Below are 24,891 nucleotides of genomic sequence, written 5' to 3'. Positions count from 1 at the left end.
AATCCTCATGTTCCAAGGACTAACCTTTACTTCATTGTTTCTTTATATTTCACTTTTGAACTTGATCTACGAGTTACGCCCCAAGAACTTCTTATATACCAGATGGCATTGAGACCGATTTTTAAATTTAGATTTCTGCTTCATTTTATAAAAGTCTATGTTTTGAAGTTATTTAAATCTTTTTAAACTCTATTATCTTACATAATGTATGCTAGGTGGCTTTTATAGAGCCTCTCGAAATCTTGTACGCCATATCACGTCTAGGGTTTACCTTGGGTCGTGAAGAGACCAGAATGCAACATAACAAGAAATGGTGAAATGGTGGAAGGATGAACGGATAATGGAGCATGTGTTCACCCTCCTCAAGCAAATGGTGCACCCGATTCCACCAAATACTGATTAGAGAAATGCTTACAGCAAAAATCGTCAAGTTATATGCGGAGTTGTGTTGCACAGATCTATACATACAAGGTACTAAGCATTGATGACAATCGATAATATTTTCAAAGTCACAGCAAAGGGAGCTAGAAATCATCAATCCACCCCTCCCCTTGCAACCCTTAAAGTGGTTGAGAATGAAAAATAAAGACGAAAATATACAACTGCATGAATACATGAATCAACAGTCGGTTTTTACAGTTCAACCAGCATTTTATATCCAAAGTCACCAGAGAAGAAATAAAAGATTTACTCATGATCAATTTTTCTGGTGGACTGCAACTTGGTGTATGTCCATATCCTTCAACATAACTGAACGCCCACATGAATCACAAGGGGCGGTTCTTGATCCACAAACACTCTCGTGCTGTGTAAGTCCTCTTAAGCGATCCCTCACATCTGCTGCTGAAGTCCCTGCTTGGACCATGTCTCCACAAAACCGGCATGTTACAAGTCTCAAGGGACACTCCACAGATTGATGTTGAACCTGTTACCAGAAGCTGTTAGATGAACAAGCCAATAAAAACAGTGTAATAAATTTTAAAAAGGGAAATATAACTTTACCATCTTTTCTTTTTCAAGGACTATTCCACAAGGGCAATTCAGTGGGACGTGAAATACTTTCTTGTGCTTCTCAATTTCCTCTTTCTGAAATGCTAGCCCACATTCTTCACAATGGACATGGTTCTCGACCTCATCCCTCCTTAGAACAACCCCACAACCGGTATGCTGACAGATGATATTGTGCCTCCTGCAGTAAGCTTCATGTAGTGCTATACTCCTGGAAGGTATGTAATGTTTACAGTTTTGGCATTCTACTGTATCTCCATCAGCAGACAATGTGGAAGATACGGCTTGCTGTCCAATCTTTAAATTAGATTTGTCTCGTATGCTAACTGACACCTTGTACTTGGTTGTGCCCTTGAAACCATAGATGCCAATACTGTAAGTACCAGGTCCAAGGCCGAGATCCCTGGAGTTAAGGACCAAAGCTTTTGAACCGATGTCATGAGATGACCAACCATGCTGGTGCTGTGTAGGAAATAGTAATGGGTGTCGGGAAACATAGAGGTCAGTATCCCCATCTTGGTTCTCTGATTCTATTTTTACCTCAACTTCTGCATCTCCTGAAGATATTTTTCCCCAGACATCATCGCCTATTTGGAACTTGTAATATACATAGCTTCCTTCTGCAACCACCCCAGAATCTAACTTGCCCAATTCGAGAGGTTGCAATACAGGCTGACTTGTGCTCTCAGCAGTTGGATCAGCACCGATTACATCAACCTCTATATCTGTTTCTAGAACAGACACACTCGAAGAAGGTTTTAGTTCAAGAACACGTAAATGATATGTCAGAACACCATGATTAACAGTAAGTACATCGCCTTCTGAAAGCGTCGCATGCTGACGAAGACTTGTTTCAAGAACTGCCTTGTGATTAGGGATATCAGAAAATCCTGCTTCAACTGGCTGAAGTTTTGCATAAGTTCCTTTTTGGAGCCAGACATAACACACCTCAACCATGGGAACCATTGGCGAGACTGCAGGATATAAGTTACTCCATATATGGGAAGGAAGCCCTACAACACCATCATCTGCAGTGAACTCCAGGACTCCAGCATGCGTTGTCCGCTTATTCTGCTCTGCATCCTTCAAGTCCGAAAGAGAGGATTGGTGAACGACAGACAACCTGAAGTGTAGAGGTCCCTTGTCAAAGGCACCCTGATCAGACAATTCAGTGAAGCAAGATGGTGGCAATTTAATTTTATCTCCAGCACCCTCATAGGGTACAGCTTCCAAAACACGAGAGAATGCAACTCCTCGTCCAGCTAGCAGTTCTTCTTCAATTTGCTGGGTTGCCTGTTAAAGAAAAATTGAAGGGTTAGGCATTTCCTTCCATTATTAATTTCCTCAAGACGGCTTGAACATCAGCAATAGGTCACATGACAAATAGGGAAGACAGCCAGCTACTTTTCTTAATAACGGAAAATATTACACCACCTTGACCGCTACACTAGAATGGAGCCAGCTAAGTTCTTCTAATTAATATTAATAATCAGAACAGGAAAATTTTGTCTGTATAATCTGACAACAGATTATAATGGTTTACATATGCAATCAATCATAATAAATGGACGCATGAACCGGTCCCGACATTTGTAAATTCATTGGAACTGCCTGACACAGTTAAAAAACCATAGCAAGTAGCTTAAACCCATGAACCCTCAACCAAATATAAGTACAATTTGAACTACAGAGCAAAAATATATACAAATTTAAGGAAAAGAATTAGTACTATAAAACTGGCATAGAGTACATCTCTAACTCAAGGAGGCAGCTTCGCGTAGGGCACTACGAAGGGAAGTTGACCATGGATTACCAACAAGTCTAAAATACAACAGAGCCTTTACTTCATACTTTAAGTTAATATTCTAATTGATGTTATTGCGAAACTGTATTGTTCACACGCTTTGGCTCTACCCATGAAGTATCCAGTAATAGGTCTTTCACAATCAGATCTACTGCTAGATCCCGTATTTCTCTTGGACTTCAGTTCAATTGGTTAACCCTGTCAAGGCAGAAGCTTCCAGTTTGAGCCCCCGCCAGTCCCAAAGGATCCAATAAATTTCTCCCATAGAAGGAAGCATGGAGGTAGGGACTGATTCCTATCATAAGAATTAATATTTTGATTCACACCCCACATCAACAAGGCATGTTCAGCCTCAGTTCGTCGGTATCTCGAGAATCAGCAAATGCTTACAACTTTTCCTGGGGGGAGGAAAAAATAGAACTCATAAGAGCACTGATATTCAGAAAACTTCAGCTAAGTTTATTGGGTACAGCACTTTACACTAATCTCCAAGTGTAAAGTTAATGAAGTAGGAGGGCATCTATACTTGATTGATTCAAACACATTCTTGCTAACCACACTTACCCCCGAGGGGTTGATATTATTTTATTTTTGTGTAATGCACATGCAGAACATTGTAAAATTGACCTAGAAATTTGAAAATATTGCTCTGCTTTGAACACACACACAGGTTTTCAGAAAATCAATTGTTAAGGCATAACAATATAGCAATCAATTGTGAATTGAGACAATTAGGCCATGGAAATTGATATGGACTAAAGCCCCTGCAAAGTAGCCTGTTTTGCATGGGTTCTCAACAGATAAATATACTTAACCCAAGATAATCTGCAAAGGAGAGGTTTAAATTTGAGTCGCAGGTGTTATATATGTGAAGTGAAATTGATGTCGGTCAATATTCAATGTAAATTTGCTAAACAATGCTGGAAGATGATCCTGAATTTGTGTGGTGTTGTTTGGGTAATGCCTTCAGATGTTAAAGAGTTCACTGGAGAGCTGGAAATCCTGGAATGAGCAGAAGACAGCTAAATCTCAGAAGCAGATCTGGAGGGCTATCCCTTTATGCACCTTCCAGACTATTTGAGAAGAAAGGAACAGTGTTTGATTTGTTTGATAATAGAAAGAACCACATCTCTAGAGTGATTAGTGATGGACATTTGTCTTCATAATCTGTTATTTTGGTGTAAGAAGAGTTATTAGAAAATATGGATCAGTATATAGGCTTTTTGGACTCAATCGGGAATTTGCAACTGGAGTTCATTACACGGGCTCTCTGATCCTGAATTTGTGTGGTGTTGTTTGGGTAATGCCTTCAGATGTTAAAGAGTTCACTGGAGAGCTGGAAATCCTGGAATGAGCAGAAGACAGCTAAATCTCAGAAGCAGATCTGGAGGGCTATCCCTTTATGCACCTTCCAGACTATTTGAGAAGAAAGGAACAGTGTTTGATTTGTTTGATAATAGAAAGAACCACATCTCTAGAGTGATTAGTGATGGACATTTGTCTTCATAATCTGTTATTTTGGTGTAAGAAGAGTTTATTAGAAAACATGGATCAGTATAGGCTTTTTGGACTCAATTGGGAATTTGCAACTGGAGTTCATTACACGGGCTCTCTGATTTTGTTGTACTTCTATATAACTTCTTTATTTTTGGAACTTTCTTTTATGTACCTTCTTGATACCTTTAATGATAATATTTTTACCTTATCAATCAAAAGAAAGACACGGCAATATAGCAAATCTGACTTGAGTACAGCTTACATTACAAAAAAATCCATATGTTGAGCAGGTTGCAATTATGTGGTTTACCCAAGCACAAGTGAGAAGTAAAATTGGAGATGGTTTGAAAATATAATGTGTTAACAAGTTTGTTTCTGTAAAGAAAACTGCTCACAGCTGAAGAAAGTAAGCAGAAAATAAATAAAAACATATTGTAAAAATTCTTAACTTGTCAAAAAACTTCAAGGTGTGGCAAGTAGAACTGGTAAAGGACAAATGAAATAAATTTTTAAGTGATTCTCCCGATGGGAAATAAGTAGTTTAACTTACTAGGTATCCAGGTAAAATGTGCTTGCTTTCATATTTAATCAATTAAAAACTAATAAATGATGTGGTAATAAGTCCGCAAATATCAACTGTTATTTTATTGTTGAACAGTTGTCTAGCCAATTACCATCACTTCATTTCTTAACATGGCAGGTAGCATTTAGTTTAATAAGTATCTGATATAGATCACAAGACACTTGTGGTAGTTAAACTATTCCCCCCCCCCCACACCCCCACCCCACCCCTCCTTTTTCTTGTTCTTGTTCTAGAGAGGAAAAAACCACCTGAAGCAGATCTACCACATCTCAAGCAGCCGAAATACATCTCTGTTCGCTAGCACAACATTGTCATTGTATCTAACCTCCATTAAAATGCTTATATGTCACAAAGTTCATATCTTAATCCTGTCTTGCATACTTATTTTTCACGTGTTCATGATCCCAATACAATAAATGTTCCTTAAAAGAAAAATAAGGCCCCTACAGTCTGCATACCGGAAGAACGTGAAGAGTTTTTTCCCTAGATGTTGAAAGCTGTAGATTTAACTTATACTCAAGCACGGCAACTGGACTACCTTTTAAATCATTACCACGGAAAATTATACGTACATTCAACCGCACTCAGATCTAGATGGTTATACCACAAACCCTGCAACGACTGAAATGCATCAGTTTTCCCTTTAAGCCACAATTCTACTTATCATTCATTCTAACAAACTAAAAATAAATCAACAGGCCCAACTTTTACCCACAAGTTAACTACTCAAATCATTTTTTGCAATAATACAGCTGAGATGGGGTTCAATGATAATTTTTTCATGAAAAGCAGACATGAGATAACAAATGCAGTGCTTCACCAAGATTTTGAATAGCGGTTCCGAATCCAAGTCAATTCTATTTCAACTCTTTCTAGGATAAAGACAATCAGAGTAAGCCATGTTCTTGCAACTAGGTTCATTCATTCTTGTCTCCAGCAATTAACCTATTCCAGAACAGCACAAAGGTCAACCTATCCTGCACTATTTGAAGCCTTTGTAAATGCATTGTCAATTTCAATCATAGTGGGCTGTTCTGAAGAGATCCTTGTGCCAGTGAAAATTGTTTCCAATGATCAGGGAATAATATATAAAACAATAAAGCGATTGAAGCTAATTTCCAGCAAAATTTCGTACGGTGGAAATACCACCACAAATACATTCAAAGTTTTAAAAACAATATCTGTGGGAAGAACTATAACATGCTAGGTCAATGGTATTGACATTAACACAAAAAGATAACTTCTCTAAAGGGATCACTTAAAATTCATACATCACCCCACTTTTCACCAGAAAAATTACGAAAAACTTTCTATCCCAGTGGAAAAACATTCTCCCATAAATTTTTTCATGCCCTTCTTGCTAATATAATTGGAAAAGGACAACTTCGACTATGACTGCCTCCATCCATGAACTCCACTTCTTTTCCTTTTTGAGTTCTCACTTTTTAAAATGTATCCTGGATTCCTGATGCCCAGGGTTACTGCATTACAGTATATTCCAGTCTTCAAATCTAACACCCTTTAGAAACACCACCACTTTTCTCTCTGTCTTTTCACTTTTTTATCCAACACCCCTTAGGAAACCTCCCCTTCTTTCCTTTTTGCCTTTTCAGTTTTTTAACCCTATTGTTAAGATTAAACGCTTACCATCAAGCCAAAAGCTATAGCTGATAGCAAATGCGCAGCTTTATTTCTTAGCTAAGTCCACCCAGCAAGCGCCATGTTCGATCATGACGTTGGACCCAGGCCACCGCATCCCCTCGTGGGCCTTAACATAGGCATAATGTTGGTGTTACCCAACGACTATCCTCATACCAAGGGATTACTACGTCACAGTATATCCCAATTTTCAAATCTACAGCCCCTCGTGGGCCTTGTTGGCATTACCCAACACCTATCCTCATACCGAGGGATTACTACACCACAGTATATCCCAATCTTCAAATTTAACACCCCTTAGAAACACTATAGTCATTTTAGGCACCTTGCAGATCATCCATCTTCATGGCATTGTAGCAAACAAATTCACATGAAGGAAACATACTAACGAATTCTCACTTTCCATCAGTATCTAATCTCACTGAAGGCCAATATATGACAGATCTCAAAAAGATCAAACTTCTTTCTTAAAGAATTCATGAGTCACTAAAATTTGATTTATGAGATGATGATGCAACAAAATACAATGGGGTAGCAACTTTCAGGTACAAATGCACATATTCAAGTAAACTGTTTGATAACGATTCTCCTTTGTTGGAATTATATGTTCAAAATACAAACTTGAAATAATAAAGAGCAATTTAAGACCTACAATTACAGTAAGTTAGAACAACTGGTCTTAAAGAGATCAATATACTAAACACCCATAACCCAACTAAGCACTATCAGCAAATTCGAAAAATACCCAACTCCCAAATCGATTAAACTATGGAGAAAAGGGGCGTATCGGAAAAACTGACCTTAGCTTGGGCTTCAGCAGCATCAAGTCGGCGAGCACGCTGAACAGCTTCAATTGCTTCACGTTGACGAATAGCTTCTTGTTTTGCTTTCTTCTCTCTGTCCAATTTCAATTTAGCCTTGAGTTTCCTCTCCCTCTGCTCTTGCTCTAGCTTCTCTCTCGCTCTTCTCAGTTCAAAATCCATTCTTCTCGCTCTACAAAACTTCCAAACAAATTCTCTTTTCTCCTCTTCTATTGCAATGCGATGGATTACGTATTTCAGATATATTGAACGAATGATCTGTCCAAGGTTGGATTATACATGTATATATATATATATATATATATATATATCTGAAACTCTTTCGATTGATTTTCGATTTCTTGATGGAGAAGGCAAATTCGCTTACCTTAATTTCAATTCGAGAACAATCTGGGCCTTTCGAGATGAACCCGGATACTGGTGGCCTGCTCAACCAATTACTTAATTAGGCCCAATCCTAATTATCGATTTTAGCGCAATACTATCTAAAAAAAATTTATCTAACATAGTTATACTATTACAGTGAATTTTTCATCTCTCTTTCTTTCTAGCTCGTCATTCTTCTCCTCCTCCTCTCTCTATGAGCCTCACCGGATTACTTCTCTCCTCTCACCTTTCACGATTTTCTCTTACCCTTATTTCTTTCTTTATAATTCATTGAGTGAATCTTTTTTCTTCACTCTCAATTTCTTGTATTAACATGAAATCTTATTAAGTTTTACTTGAACTATTTTTATCTACATATGTGGTTCTTGATCTTTAATTTCTTATCTATGGCTGTCAATTATTGATTCAACTTTTTATTAGGCTAACGTCAATATATCAAAAAGTTTTCGCGAATAGTCAATATAATAAATTTAATTATGTGTTGTAGCTACAATTTTAGTTGTCTAATTTTTACAATTTACGGGTTTGTATAATTCGCAGTTGAGTTTGTATAATTCACGGATACATTTGTATAATTGTGTCCCTTATTTTTGTATATATTTGAAATAACGAATTTATACAAATACAAGAATATAAATTTTAGTTATATAAATTATGTTATGCAAAATTACATTAAATAATAGTTATACAAATTTTGAATAATACAAAGTTGTGAATCTCGAAACCCCAGTCCACATAATTATCACCGAATATTGATCACAAGTGATAATTAACTAAAATTATAACTATGATGACTAATAATGTAGTATATGTGCTTAACCATATAATTTTCCCTAGATTTATTGTTTAGTGTTTGCATCACTACACTGAAAATAATTAGGGTTAATACGATAATATTCAATGTATTTTTTCGTTTGTGTATCACAAAAATGATACAAGCCGTAATTATATATTTCTTTTAGGGGGTGCTATAATGTGTATTTATATTTCAGTTTTCCAAGCTAATATGTGTACTTGTTTGTCTGTATGCAAGGATAGAAAAGACGAAAAATAGATGAGCGAAATTTGAAAGAGAGAGGAAATTGTGTATCTATATTTGGCATATCTCAACTGAGAAACAACTTGCTCGTCTCTCTCCTTTATTTCTCTAAGTCTTGTTTGTATTCTCCTCTCTAAAATTGATAAATTATTGTTATGAACTGTAATTAGGTAAATTTTATTTATAGCTACTGTTCATAATTATGGTCTGAATTATACCTATAATTATGCATAAGCTATGTTTTGGGACTTAGTTTGGTTCTATGACAAATAGAACGCCTTAACTTGCATTGAGATAACACCAATAGCTCGTAAAACTTTAGATGTATTTAATAAAAAATTGAATTAAAATATCAATTATCACTATTATTAATTAGTCACTATTACAATTATTATCACTAGTTATGAACTTAGGATCCTTACAAGTTCATAATAATCACTAATCATTCTTGGTGGTCACCGCCATTAACTATCATTATATATGTTCTCAACCATCAATATGACTGGTCATTGATTATCATTAGGTACTGTTTAATAAGTTATTGCGCATCATTACGTTATTTCTATCAACCATCATTATCAATTATAATTAACACTAATTATTATTTATTTTTAATCACAATAATCAATGTATATCACTATCAATATCATTACCATTGATAACACAAACACCACCGACATACAATACACCTTAATTTTAATATACATTTTTTATTCAAATAAGTTAATCTTAACATAGAAACGAACTTTTTACGAAGCTTTTAAAAAAAACATCTAAAATCATAAATAAAACAAGCCACATGGATCATCATATAGTACTCCAATATAAATAATGTATGTCTACATCAACGACTATATTTTTATATGGATTTCATGTTCATAAAGACAATTGTAGTATTGATTTGATTTGATGGAGATTATGTGGGGGACACATGCATGACCCCCCTCACCTCTCTCTTTTGACATTTTGGTTTTAATAAACTTTCAAAATATATCTATATATCATTAATCAACTAAAGAATTAGTCCTGCTAATTAAGCTTCAATTAAGTCACAAAAAGTTCATCATCATTACTCATAATAAATAGACATAAAGCATAAAATATTATATTAACACCAAACTGGTCCTCTTTCTTTTGTTGTTTTTTTCATTTTGAATAAACAAAATGCATTATTTTGCTACGAGGGAAACCTAAAGAAATTGTGATCAAATGAACAATGCCCTTTTTTTATTTATTGGAATGTAGTGTACTAATTTATTTTAGTAATTGTTGCAATAAAATTAGGAGGTAAATAATTTTCCACAAGTTAAGTAAAGTAATTTTTGGCATTTTGTTGTCAAGTTTGATGACATTTTTATGCATTTTTTCTTCTAATAATTAGTTGTCATTACCGTGGATAATAACACAGTTAGTTTGCTCAGTAGAATCAAACTCAAGCTAGTAAACTCAGAGACAAAGCTAGAATTTAAAGTTTAGAATATATCAATGGGAAAGTTAATGTTCTTTTTTGTAAAAAATAAATAGATTTTCCCCTTTTTTCAGTTGGTCAGTATGTAAACAAAACATATATTATAATTAAAAGTATTTATATATGATCTAAGATAAATACTATGGGAGGTGAGAGTGTTTGAAGAGGAAACAATCGGTGTGGAATGTTACTCCTAAGGAACTTGTCTTCTTACTTTCGTTAGAGGAGTTATTTTCCTCCTTTTAAATAAGTTTATATTCTGAACGAATAAAAATTTAAATTTTTAACAAATTGAATATAAAAAATTTGAAAAAGTTTTTTCTCCGTGCTAAACAGATGAACACACCTTAGGGGTAATGAACACACCCTTAGGGGTAGGTGGCCACAATGCCCTCGTGTCACGAACTTAAATCAACTTAATAATATACATAAATTATGCATATTTAGTATTTAAAAAATTAAATCAATTTATAGTATTTTCCAGCCATAATCCCCTCGTGTCTACTTTAGGAAAAAAGATGCAGTAGGAAAAAAGTTCATGATTTTAAAAGAAATAAAAACTAAAAAGCAAATGGGTACAGGTGTTCTTTAATCACTTTAAAAAAAATTTGCATGTATAAAAAAATTAGAAATGGAGTGAATATTCCTATGTACGCTCTATCGAGCGGCGGAACTAAAATTTTTATTAAGGAGTGTTAAAATATAAAAAGGTAAATTGCATAAAAGTCGAAAAAGTGAATATGTTGCGCATATATATATATACAAAAACAATAAATAGCGGTAATAATATATTTTAATTTCGTCAGAAAATTACATCGTATTTATAAGAAAAATAATAGTTTAAATGGTTAAATAATACATATTGATCTCCCTTGAAAAACAATTTTTTGCAACTTGTGGTGCGCGAATTCAATTCCAGTTATTTGATTTTGATTTTTTTTCATAAATATTTAAAAATAATTATTTAATTTGAAGTAAATAAGCAAATTCTAATTTTTTTCATTAAAAATTTAAAAAAATTATTTAATTTAAAGTTAATAAGCAAATCCTATCTATTTATTCCAATTAAGCTAGTAAAAGCGAAAATAGTTTATATAAATTTTCTTTTAATCTTACTTGTTTGATTCTATTATTTACTTTTCATTTCTCGTTGTTAGTCATCAGTGATTTGTGAAATGTTGAAGCATAAACGTGATTCCACTCTAAATGGAAATATCTCTTCTTTTTTTTTTACTTCCTATCAGATAAACGTGAACACTAAAACTAAATATTATGTAATTTGATTTTAAAAAATCTTGATACATTTTAATAAAAAAGAATTAATCATTAATGTTATGTAATTTGATTTACAAAATTTAAGTACACTCATTCTTTAAATTATTTTTACGAGTTATGAGATTTTTGGACATCCTTTATAAAATTTCTGCCTATGCATTATCGAAAATATAAAACTTTTTGATATAAAGTTAAATTTAATCAAAACCCTAAATAAATATCAAATATCAAATTGCGAAAAAAAAAAAAAAGCAAAGGTAATAGTACATCACAATTCATACCTACGAACCCATCCCAATATTAAAAAGTTTTCACAATATTTTGATGAATAAATAAATTATAAGTCAATCGTTCATATGCAAAATGTCAATTTTTTTTGGTAGAAATGTATATAATAATATAGTTGATGACTTATATACATTGATGACATAGACGTTTCTTACGAAAGTGAAATCAACTAAAAAAAACCCTAATCTAAATAATAGGGCAAAAGGTATAGATGAGCTTTAGTTTGATCACTAAGGTATGATAATGAAAATTGATAATAATTTGTAGTAAATATAATAGATAATTTAGTATATTTTATGTATGAATTTGATCATTTTATATAGAAAATAAGACTTGATTATAGATAGAATAAAAATTTAAATTTTTTTAATAGATTTAAAATATGAAAAAGTACACATATAAATATGACACGTATAACAATATAATTATGTATTGTCCTTACTTGTAGAAGTACACTACCTAAAGTATAGAGTAATAATGATGTAACTTTAATATTAAGTATAAGTAATTTAATGGTTGAACAATTACTAATTCAAAAATATATATATTTATCCACAAGTAAAGGGATAACTTTTTTTTTTTGAATTACTTGGACTAAAATTAGAATTTACTAATAACCGGAGACTAAAATTGCTATGAAAAATAAAATAAATTCAATACGACGTGATTATAGTAATCTTAATTATGTTAGATATAAATAAATGTGTTACATCACTATGTAACTCCTACTTTAATAGATACATAAAGTTTCATCCCAAATTACATTATTAATTACTAGAGATAGATCTCTGTAAAGTTCATTGTATACAGTTTTAACAATAACTATTTTGTTGCTATAGATAAATTTAGTGTGATATCTTTAATTGTTCTTCTTTTTTTTTCTAAAAAGAGATCCAAAAAATTACTTATTCTTTTGTTATGCATAACTATATGGGATTATGATTTTACTAGTTAAATAGCTAGGATATTGTTATTTCTTTTTTGTTTGGAAAGATACATATTTTACTGTTAGTAAAAACTAATTACAATCATTCATAATATATAATATATAATAATAATCATATTTATTCAATACAATCACAAAAGTAGATCTAGAAAAGGCAAATAATAGGGCTATATGCACACTTTATCTCTATATTTTTGTGAAGTAAAAAAGTCATTTTAGTAAATTTCTACTCAGAGAAATATTTACAAAACAAGATTGCAAAAAAAATGCTAGTAAGACATACACAAATAAAAATTATAACCACTATTATTTTGTTGGAGAAAAAAGTATTGAAAATATCCATGAAATTGACACCAATTATTAACTTAGATACATTTTGATCTGTCACATAATAAAACAAATAATCTCAAACTCTTGTAGGAACGTGAAAATTTTCAATATCAAGTCGAGAGAAATCACGTTTAAAACACTCGTAAATCTAGTAAAATTTTAAAAATAAATTTTACTTATTCTACAAATCAAAAAATATATAAATTCACTTAATCAAGTAAATAAATATTTTTAGAACTATCCATCGAACGATAAAAATTCAATTTTTCCCTAAAATTAAAATGTCAATACTCTGAGGTCTAAGAATGTAGCCGTTACTGCAGATGGACCATACCGATATTTAATTTTAAACATTTTTTGACAGAAAAAAAAAAACGAAAAAGTAACGTAAGAAAAGCCATAAAAGCAAAGAAAATCTTCAGTTTCTATATTAAAGAAAATATAAATAATTCCATTAAAATATCCCATTTTTATACACTGATCAGATTCAGGTAATCTTGCCACCCCTAAATTAGCCATTTTTCAGGTGTTCCATTTTGTTTTCATGAACCCCATTTGTCTGTCCTTTTTTTTCATACTGTATAAGACACTGTAATACAACTGTCCTTTTGAAATTCTTGAATTATTGCTTCACACCTTCCATGGTCTCTTCTTCTTTGCAAGTCCAAGAATTGCTTTTTTTTCGGTCATTGAGTATGAATCTCAAACACCCTTTTCTTTGTTTTGAGTAATGGTGACCCCCATACCCCACTCTTTTTTGTGCAGACAGTTTTTATGTGAAAGTTTGGAACTTTTTTTATGTATTGTTTTAGTACACCAAGATTGCTACTTTTTGAAGGATCCATGAAAAAATTACTGTTTCTTTTCTATAGTTCGATTTTGTTTTAGATTTTTGTTTGGTATAAGTTGATCAACTTTTCGTTACCATCGAGGTAATTGGAAGAATATAGGAGCGAAATTAAATGCTGTAAAGCTGAATTATTTTTTTGGCTATGGTGGACTGTTAATTGGATTTTGGTGAAATTAGTGTTTGATTTTTGTATGGTGAACTTTATTGGATGGAAGATTTTGGATTAATTGACAGTTGAAGCTACTTTCAGTTTTAGAAATTTGGTGCATTTTAATTATATTATTGTTCTAAATTTACTTGATGGTGAATTGGGGAAAAATGTTCATTCGTGACCTTATCGGATGGTTGATCTATGATGGTTTAAAGATTGTTTTACAGTTGGATATCCTGGAAGTTTTGAGGAGATGGAATTTGCATTGATAGCTGTTTCTTTGGTGCTAAACTACTTTATCTTATAATTGGATCGTGTTTAGGCTCCGGTGAATCTCTTTAAATAATTGATATTCTTAGATGATAGTTCCACTGCAAGGTCTTGATAGGCAACTAGTATGTGATAAGCCCTTATATTCAGGGTGGTAGATGACTCTGAATCAAGTCGTAACCAATCTGAGTAGATGCAGTTCAAATGTTTATATATATTGGTTAGTCAATGATGGATACCAGATGGGGCACAGTGAGCTGGAGCCAGTGGGCTTAACACTAGTTCATTGAAGTGAAGAACTAAGACCCCTTCCAGTGAATGTTTTTAGAATAATCCAGGACCAGCTATTCTGCAACGTGTGAGAACAGGAAAGTTTTTGATGTGAAACTAATTGTTTTTGAGAATGGTGATTTACTTGGAGTATGGTTGAATGTCACCAAGTAGGATACAATTTGAGTGTACTGAGACAAACTACTCACTCCTTTTAGGTATCATGAGTATTGGTTAAGAAGGGAGGCTGTGAAAATATAGATAAATAAAGGAACTAGTATAGGCTTAGCCCGTTCTATTCTATAAATAGGAGTGATCATATGTTAGTTAGCTAGACTTTATGGTGATGACTTTGACTTTCTGGTCATGACTTTTAGGGGCAGTGCTTGTGTCATGCGTTCCTTGGTGTCTTTTCATGCGCTGTCTATGAAATTCCGACCCTTTTTCTCCGAGGTTCCATTGGCCTCTATTATTTTTCTCAGTGTGCTGTTGTCGAAGCATTTTACTGAGAATCAATTAGAGACCTTCAATTGTTGTCTATGTAAAGGGGATAGTGTGCTCTAGTGACGACATCTTAAATTGAAAATGTGGGTTGACATACTGCAATTTTAATCCTCATCAAATCCTTCCTTCATAAGGCATGAAGGCGTAGCCCAGATATGGATATATTCTCATTTACCGTAGTGTACTGACTCTGATTCTGATCTTAGTATTCATTTTTACTGAAAACAGTGAGGCTGGTATTATTGTCTTTATACTTTATGTAGTTTCTCATCTTTATCTTTAAGGATATGAGTTCATATCTTTGCTATCACTTTCTTCACATTTCATGCATTCTGATTAGTTCCACCAGATTAATCCCATTGTTGAAACTTGAGTCAAATATCTGTTGTACATTGTTCCTGATAGAATTTCACTTTGACATATTTATCTCACTAAGAATGCTAATATTGCAGACAAGTCTTTGAAGAAACATGGCCACTCTGTCTGATATAGGTGTTGCAGCTGCTATTAACATTCTGAGTGCGTGTATTTTTTTAATTGCATTTGCATTCCTTCGAATACAACCTGTCAATGATAGAGTATACTTCCCAAAATGGTACCTAAAGGGTCTAAGAGGCAGTCCTTTGCACTCGGGTACAATTGTCAACAAGTTTGTCAACTTGGACTTTCGTGCGTACCTGAAGTTTCTGAATTGGATGCCTGCTGCACTACAAATGCCAGAACCGGAGCTTATTGAACACGCAGGATTGGACTCAGCTGTCTACTTGAGGATTTATTTGATAGGGTATCTTCATTTGGCACTTGCACTTCCATTTCATGTTTTCCATTTTCTGCATTAGAAGCTCCGCCACTACTATCTGTTTGTGCATACTGGTCTTTCATATGACTAAATTAAAATAGGCATTCATCATATAGTATGTACATAATCATAGAGGTTCATTTCAGTTGTGCCATCATATCAATCATGCCTGTGTCCATGCTTCAAGAATTTTACTGAACATGGTATCAGAATTAAGTCATCAACTCTGGTCTACTTGTATGGAATATTTAGGTGGCTGAGATCGGCTGTTTTGCACTACTTTGTTCAACTTCTTTGAAGTATATAATCATGTTCAAATTGCACTTTCATGTCATCTTTGTTATATTGTACTCAGAGAAACAATTTAATAGGTACAGCAGTACAGCTGTGGAGCTGCATATCTTTGTTGCATTAATGCACAGGACACCAATTTTAACTGCAAGAACAGACTAGGGAATATGATGATCAGAAATTTAGGCAGGGACCTCTTTACTGACATAATATTGAAATTCATTCATGAAAGTTGAACTTCACGACGATTGTGTAAATTATAATTATCCCTTACATTGGAATCTTATTCGAATCCTGATTGACATGTTTCTAGTTTTTATAGATGCCTTGTAACTTGCTTATAGCTTCTTTCTATACTCCATGTGTATACATTGAAAGTCCATAAAGATGTGCTAGAGATCTTCCATTTGCCTTCTCTTTCATTTGTTTTGACATTTAGCTTTGGTCACAAAAAAGTCTAGAAGCTAACTTAAAGTTTCAAGAAATTGCTCAATTGTTAACTCTTTTGTGATGATAGTCATTTCGGAAATAGACCTCGAGCACTTAGAAATCTTAAAAGATGTTCTTCTTTGTTTTGAATGAAAATCTTTGGCACACATCAATATGTTCTATTACAATATTGCGTGGCTAATAATATCATACCTTCAGGAATGAGTAATGCTGTAATCTAATGCTGATAAATTTATACTGATAAATTATCTGAGTAGGCAATTTATAAAAGTTAGTATTAACAGTTCTTTTGGCATTGAGGAGTCCTGCCTAATGATGTGGCTATTGTTTCAACTTTTAGGAACCATATTATAATCATTTTAGAGATAACCATTGACTTCTGTCTCTTATGTCTGTTTCTAGCTAACTTAATGTTGAAAACCCTGGGCGTCTTAAATCAAAAGCCAGAACATATCGTCTTTAATAGCTTTATAGTAGTTATTTTTTCCCCACTCTGTGTTTGATTTCTATCATCGTTTTGCTCAACGCAGGCTTAAAATATTTGTCCCGATTGCTTTTATTGCGTTCTCAGTCATGGTTCCTGTTAATTGGACCAACCACACATTGGAGCGTTTGGATTTGGCTTACAGTGATTTAGATAAGCTTTCAATTTCCAACATTCCTTCGGGATCACAGAGGTAAGCAGAATCTTTATTTGCTCTACAATTTGCAGTTATTCTTTCTTAAAGCTGCCATTTTTTTAATTTTTCCATTTTTTCTTTGACAAATTTGAAGATGTTATTTGTTTCACTTATATCTTGTGCTCTTTTTTAAATGTACCAATGCCACTAAGTTTCCTTGATATCAGTCAAATCCCTAAAATTAGGAAGGTCCTCATTGCTTTGTTCCTGAAATTCCCAGTTTCACTAATGTCTTGTGATCCTTCTTAACGTACCAAGGTCATTAAGTTCCCTTGATATTTGTCAAATCCTTAAAAATAAGGAAGCTCCTCATTGCTTGGTTCCAGCTGCAAAGTACTTGAAGTATCATAATCTTGTAATAAATGTAATTTGAAGGGAAAATCCGGTATAGTATACCAAAATTTTAGAGTCTACATGAAAATATGACCGTACACCCGATCATCTACACGAGCAGGGACCTAATGGGTACACCAAAAAGAAAACTTATCATCAAAGAAAAGCCTATTCCTTATATTTACAAAGTCATTTTTCATTTCTTCAGACACTTCCCTATTTCTCTCCTTCCATACAATCCAAAAAAAGAGCTAATGACTTAGGTCTTCTTTTTCTCCTTCTAAATGACTAGCTATGTAGCAACTCCTTGACGGTTGCTTGCATCACTCACCTCACTCCAAACCAATTCAAAACCACAAACCACAGACGTGTTGCTACACGACAATGTAATAGTAGGATGATCTACCTCTTCATCTAAAACTTTACACATGAAGCACCAACTCAAGTGTCTCAGGTTTTCACAGTTAATATCACACCCATAGTTCCCAACTATGCGAAGATTGAAGAAGCACACCTTTTTTGGCGCCCTTGGTGTCCAAATTGTTTGGTTAAGGAATAACAATTCCTCTCTCCTTAGCGATCTGTAGTAGTAATATTTGTATGTGAACTGGCCATCTCTCCTTCTCCATCTCTACGGATTCAGTGTGATGTGCTTATAAAGTAGCTCCAGTGGGCTTCTCTAATCACTTGATGAACCTTCCCTTTATATATCCTGAAATTCTGTTTTTACAGTCATCTCTTTTTGACACGATACAGTGAAGATGTTAGGGAAGGCAATCTCGAAGTGCTGAAAACCACTTGATGACTCGAAGAAACAACAGAAAATGTAGCATATAAAATTTTTGGCATATTTCACATATTGTATTCAGAGAATGCAGAAGTTTTACATCTATTTATGCACGTAAAGAGGTATCAAGGTGCCTAAGCGAAACAAGATTCCTTTTGTGTGTGCATCAAAATCTCTTTAAGACCTCTCAGTACTGGTGGTCCTAAAAAACACTAGTCCGGGCAGTTTAATAAGTCAACATTTTATTATGTACATATTTTTTACTATTGATTTTTAGCTTATGTTCTAACTATAAACTATAGCAGAACATATCATGCGTGTAGAAGTTATTGGGTGTCTATAGAGACAAAGCACCATATTCTTATTAAACGTAAACGTTGAAGTCATCCAATGTTGAGTTTCTAAATATGGACATGTGAACAAAACAGGTCTTAGGTTTTAACTGAAAACAAAGGGGAAAGAAAGCAAGTTTTAAGTCCCGCTGAACCATTAAATACAGGATCACTAGTTGACAGTTTGGTGTTTTAACCAAAACCAGCTTAACCACCCATTGTCAAAGTCTCTGTAAGGTTTCACATGCTGGGAGTCAAAATAGAGGAGCTTAAGTTTCACTGAACCAGCTTAAACCACCCATTGTCAAAGTCTCTGTAAGGTTTCACGTGCTGGGAGTCAAAATAGAGGAGCTTAAGTTTCACTAACTATAAGCACAGTGATGGCTAGTTGATTATTTTCAAATGTTAGGTACACGACTTAGAAAATTGAACTTGTAAATGCATTTTTTGGGGAAGTAGATTGGTGGTTTCATTATGTCTTGCTTCTGTCCCTGAGTACTTGAACTACTGCTTGCAGATTCTGGACCCATCTGGTTATGGCTTACATCTTTACTTTCTGGACTTGCTATGTGCTGAAAAGGGAGTACGAGATAATTGCATCAATGAGGTTGCATTTCCTTGCATCTGAACGTCGACGACCAGACCAATTTACAGTAAGAGCCACAAGCCTTGTTGATCTATTATGATGGCAATCTTAATCTGACTGTAGGTTTATGGGTAAGTGAAGCCTTATGCAAAATTTGGCTTTAAATTTACCTTAATAGCTAGTGAAATTTTTAAACTTAACATTGTTAAGACAATTATGTCTTGTTAGGGAGGGAGAACTTAATATTGATCTTGGGAATATTTATTAGGATGCAAAAGGCACTGAAGTTCAGCATATCCTATCTTAGAATTTCAAATTACTGTGTTCTGCTTACAACAAATATCAAGATGGGGGCTGTGGGGGTAGAATGTATGCAGACCTTACTCCTACCTAGTGGGGAGGTAGAGAGGTTGTTTTCAATAGACCCTCGGCTCAAGTAACGCATGTCAAATCAGTTTTAAAAGATAAAATACCGAAGTAAAGCAGTCATGATTTAACTAATAGAAAAATCATTACATTAGCATACACGAAAGTGGAATAGTAACAGCAAGAAAATAATGCAATAACCGAAGCTTGAAGCTTTAAAATAATAACTTTCTTAATTCTTTTTTGAGACAGATAATAGCTTTTCTTATTTGGAAAAAAGAAAAGGAGCTACGCTCCTCAATGAGGGTAGAAAAGAGGATGATATTTGATGTTATCTTGTTTTCAAGGCCATTTCTCTCTAGGTCAATAATAACCATCTTACAAGAGAGACATTGGATTAAGTTAATTGGTTTTCTTACCTTTTCTTTTCTTGGGTTAAAACCCCCCTTCCAACTAATAGCCTTCAATGACTGATGCATGTTTTCTAACAAATACTATGCCCTGCCCAGGTACTTGTCAAAAATGTGCCACCAGATCCTGATGAGTCAGTGAGTGAGCTGGTAGAGCACTTCTTCATGGTCAACCATCAAGATCATTATTTAACTCATCAGGTTGCAATTCATATGCCGTATCTTCTCATTTAAAGGATTTGCTCGCTGCCAAACTAGAATTTTTCAAAGTATTACATCTGTTTTGTTTCTGTGCTGACCTCTAGAGGACTTCCATAATCTTAGCTCTTAACGTTTTGATATATCCTCAAATCATTTGTCAATATCAATGAAGGAATATAGTTACATGAATCAGAAGGTGAAGAACAAGGTCTTATTGCGAGTTCACTGTAGGTGGGGTAAAAAATGAGTTTACCATATGTAGTTGCTCATACCTATTAGCATCTGATACTTTTGAGAACACACTGCCTCTTATTTTCAAAGAATTTGTATACATTTTTGGTGTGAAATTAACATGGTAAACTGGTGCAAAATGATTTAGATAGAATCAGATTTTAAATATGACAGAACTCAGAAGTATAAATTTTTGTTTGAATTTGCTCTGATCCTCTCACCAGATCAGATCAAATGAGGTAGTCACATTTCTGTAGTAGTTTACTGGAGCTGCAGGTTTTAACGCCAATAGGGAAGGAGGATTTGGTCTATGATGAGCAACATTTATTTTATTTTCCATCTATGATGAACAAACGCTTATTTTATTTTCCCCTTAATAAATGTGTAGGTTGTATACAATGCCAACAGGTTGACAGCGCTAGTCAATGAGAAGAAGAAAAAGCAGAATTGGCTGGACTATTATCAACTAAAGTATACTAGAAATCACTCCAAAAGGCCGACATCAAAGGTACTATTAATAGTTTAATTTTGCTCTAGTATTAGGTAGTAATGATTGCAAGGTGAAATGCCATTTCTCACATCTCAGTACTAACATCTAATGAGGAATATTATTTCTATTAAGCAGACTGGTTTTCTTGGCTTATGCGGCAAGACTGTTGATGCAATTGATTTCAATAGTTCTGAAATTGAGAGGCTCTCAAAAGAAGTAAGTTCACCTACAATATGTTTTTGAACGTGGTTGTGGTATTTGTGAACTGTAACTGCGTAATTTATTTAAATTTTTTAGGAGTGATTGTCCTTTTTTGCATTCTTATGCTTGTAACATTCTTATTTTGGTGTATGTATTAAGTGAGGATTCAAAACCATAGAAATTACTTTATCAGGTACTTGTGACCAAGTCAGATTGTCTATAAAATAAGAGGTAAATCAGTTTAGTTGGTTGAACATCAACTTACAGGGAGAGTTCATTGGCGTCTCAAAAGATTTGGTGAATAGTTTGACTGTAGTAACATAGTGATCGCTACATCCTCAGATGTCAGTATTCAGTGTCTAATTCTAAAATTCCTTATAATGGCCCCTCACACATCACTACTTTGGATTGTGCTTGCTTCAGATATCTGATGAGAGAATGAATATTATTGGGAGCACCAAGTACATTATGCCAGCAGCATTTGTTTCCTTCAGAACAAGATGGGCAGCTGCTGTTTGTGCGCAAACACAACAAGCCAGAAATCCAACACTCTGGTTAACTGAGTGGGCTCCAGAGCCCCGTGATGTCTACTGGGATAATTTGGCAATTCCTTATGTTTCACTGTCAATCAGGAGGCTTATTGTTGCTGTAGCATTTTTCTTCCTTACATTCTTTTTCATGATTCCAATTGCATTTGTACAGTCCCTTGCTAATATAGAGGGAATTGAGAAAGCGTTACCTTTCTTGAAATCCTTAATTGAAACGTGAGTTTCTTCTTCTTCGACTGTTTCCTCTGTAGTTCATTTGATAACTTGACTTGTATAGTTTTTGTATACCAGCTTTGGCAAACTGAGTAAGTATGCAATTACAAAGCAATATTGCTAAAGTATTTATACTAAATGATGCTTTATCCATGCAGTAATGCTGTAAAATCCTTCATTCAAGGCTTCCTCCCTGGAATCGCATTGAAGATTTTCCTTATCTTCTTACCTTCATTATTGATGCAAATGTCAAAATTTGAAGGATTTTGCTCCATATCAGCTCTTGAAAGGAGATCCGCGACAAGATATTATATTTTTCAGTTTGTTAATGTATTTCTTGGAAGCATCATTACTGGGGCCGCATTTAATCAGCTAAATAATTTGTTGCATCAGTCAGCAAATGAGTATGTCCTCTATAAGTTCATATTTAATTCTCCAATGCAAAATGCTTCCTTTGATAAACATTCTTGTTTTCATTTATGTTGTTTGTCTTCAGTTTTATCTATCACAACCTGATTTTCCTCCCGTTCTGCTAGTGATTGGACCTGAGAATTTTGTCCACCTTATTTTTGCAGTTCATGTCTCTTCTTGTGAGGTGTGACAGAAATTCAGTAAATTTTCTAGTTGTCCCACCAATCTTATTTCATGCATAAATTGTGGGTGAACATAATGATCTTGACAAATGACATGTTGATATGTAACTTCTTCAATTCATATCTAGAGAGAGCTGCTACTTCATTTTCCAATCTCATGCCTTTATTTCTTCTACTCTTTTATCGTAACTTCCATAAGGCAGAGCAAAAAATATTTCACTCTGGTTTGCTTGTGCTGATTATGAAATATCAGACAGTTAAAAGGTTGAGTGGTTTCTGATGCAGAATACCAAAGACAATTGGTGTATCCATTCCGATGAAGGCAACCTTCTTCATAACTTACATAATGGTGGATGGGTGGGCAGGAGTTGCTGGAGAGATTCTTAGGTTGAAGCCATTAATATTCTTTCACTTGAAAAACTTTTTCCTGGTGAAGACTGAGAAGGATAGAGAAGAGGCCATGGATCCAGGAAGTCTCGGGTTCAACACTGGTGAACCTCAGATACAGCTCTATTTCTTGCTAGGCCTTGTTTATGCTGTTGTGTCACCGATCCTACTCCCATTCATCATAGTATTTTTTGCTCTGGCATACGTTGTATATCGACATCAGGTAAGCTTAATTAATACTTTGATTGACTTTTTCTTGTATAGTTAAGTTTTTCAAAAGGATTTCTTCCAGTGGAAAAAGTGACCATTTTACTGGGTTTTTTTTTATAGTCTCATGGGTACTTTCTAGGTGTACATTATGCATGATTTTATGTTTATCCAAATGCTGCTGGTTGTTTGTTTGATTGAAGATGATCACTCTAAAGTAGATTTACCCCCCACCCCCCGCGGCTGGAGACTAATTGGACTTGTTATTTATTACGTGATCATCACCTCAGTTTTTATTTATTATGTGTCTGCTTCCCCTAATGCATGTGCACAGTCAAAACCACTTTGCAATTCTATATGAACTAGTGAAAACCTGATTTTTGATGTTTTGTTTACCTGTAGATTATAAATGTGTACAATCAGGAGTATGAAAGTGCAGCAGCATTCTGGCCTGATGTACATGGGCGCATCATAACCGCGCTGATAGTCTCTCAATTGCTTCTAATGGGATTGTTAAGTACAAAAGAAGCTTCTAAATCGACTCCATTGCTAATTACACTCCCTATACTAACCATATGGTTCCATATCTTCTGCAAAGGTCGTTTTGAGCCAGCTTTTGTCAGATATCCGTTGCAGGTATTGCAGCCTTCTCTATTGCTTTCTTCTTTTCCTTGTATGATCTATGGCCAACTTGAGGCAGTTAGTGATTTTTCTTCCTATGGCGTTCCCTTTCTTGATTGATCAATATTAGGAAACAGTGAGGAAAGATACACTAGAACGTACAAAGGAGCCAAACTTCAACTTGAAAGAGTTCCTTCAGAATGCTTATATCCACCCAGTTTTTAAAGGTGAAGTAGATAGTGAAATTGATGCAGCCAGTGAAGACGGAGATCTGGAACCTTCGCTTGTCCAAACAAAACGCCAATCGCGTTTCAACACACCATTGCCAAGCAAAAGGGGTTCATCGCCTCCATTGTTATCTGATTTTGATGCAACAACGCAAGTATAGTTATAAAGGTAGCCAACATTTAGCATCTCACAGATAAAGCTAGCCAACTTAACAAAAGCTGCTTGGCGAGATTTATCCTTTGTTGAAACATGCAAGTTTTCATGAGCTGGCAGAAACCTGTTTGGCATTGCATGTTTTTTCAAGGTTTATAGAGTTGTTTAGTTTTGTATATAACCTTCTTGGTTCTCTACTATATTTTAGTTCTTCTGACTCCTGTCCTACAATCAGCTGGCATAGAAAGGAAATGATCATTCCTTCTTTAGTTTTGAAGTTATTTTGTTGGCATTTTGCACTTTTGTGTTTTTTTTTAGTTCCTTTTTAAATTTGCCTCTGCTGTCACTGGAAAGTATTGTTGTCCAAGAAAAGGAAATATGACACCCCTAGTGGAAATATTCAATTGACAAGTGAGGAATAAGGTTCTATATCTGATTAGTCAAGCTCTCAAAATTTGAAAAGTATTTTTTTGTTAAAGAGCTTTCAAAAACATAAAAAAATAGCTTTAAAAGAATAGTTCTGTCAATATTAGAGCAGTACTTCGTGTTTGACCAATGTTTCTGGATAATATCAAACTCACTTTACCGGACCAACTATTAAATCTTGGGTGGAATTTTCTTTTACCGATTTCTC

General features: G+C 34.2%; 2 protein-coding genes across 4 annotated transcripts; one reads left to right on the top strand and one right to left on the bottom strand.

Moving 5' to 3' along the window:
• Window positions 1–461: 461 nt before the first annotated feature.
• LOC101248592 (uncharacterized) lies at window positions 462–8,147 on the bottom strand. Its single transcript, XM_004243486.5, has 3 exons — window positions 7,352–8,147; window positions 1,003–2,301; window positions 462–925 (listed from the first exon to the last, which is right to left on the bottom strand). The coding sequence occupies exons 1-3, from the start codon at window positions 7,532–7,534 to the stop codon at window positions 698–700; spliced, it is 1,710 nt and encodes a 569-aa protein (XP_004243534.1). The 5' UTR covers window positions 7,535–8,147; the 3' UTR covers window positions 462–697.
• A 5,333-nt stretch (window positions 8,148–13,480) lies between these two features.
• Window positions 13,481–24,538, top strand: LOC101248892 (CSC1-like protein At3g21620). 3 transcript variants are annotated; one of them, XM_004243487.5, is made up of 12 exons: window positions 13,481–13,596; window positions 15,603–15,934; window positions 17,221–17,367; window positions 19,340–19,475; window positions 20,284–20,385; window positions 21,005–21,124; window positions 21,242–21,322; window positions 21,731–22,071; window positions 22,227–22,472; window positions 22,947–23,271; window positions 23,658–23,891; window positions 24,007–24,538. In XM_004243487.5, the coding sequence occupies exons 2-12, from the start codon at window positions 15,621–15,623 to the stop codon at window positions 24,262–24,264; spliced, it is 2,304 nt and encodes a 767-aa protein (XP_004243535.1). In that variant the 5' UTR covers window positions 13,481–13,596; window positions 15,603–15,620; the 3' UTR covers window positions 24,265–24,538. The 3 variants fall into 3 exon arrangements, with proteins under 3 accessions (XP_004243535.1, XP_010323863.1, XP_025887821.1); XM_010325561.4 differs by having other exon boundaries at window positions 13,567–13,798; XM_026032036.2 differs by lacking the exon at window positions 13,481–13,596 and adding an exon at window positions 14,019–14,037.
• Window positions 24,539–24,891: the final 353 nt, after the last annotated feature.

Source organism: Solanum lycopersicum, chromosome 7 (genome assembly GCF_036512215.1).
Source record: "Solanum lycopersicum chromosome 7, SLM_r2.1".
Lineage (NCBI taxonomy): Eukaryota > Viridiplantae > Streptophyta > Magnoliopsida > Solanales > Solanaceae > Solanum > Solanum lycopersicum.
Note: the sequence above shows the minus strand (reverse complement) of the source record. Positions and strands in the feature narration are given on the sequence as shown.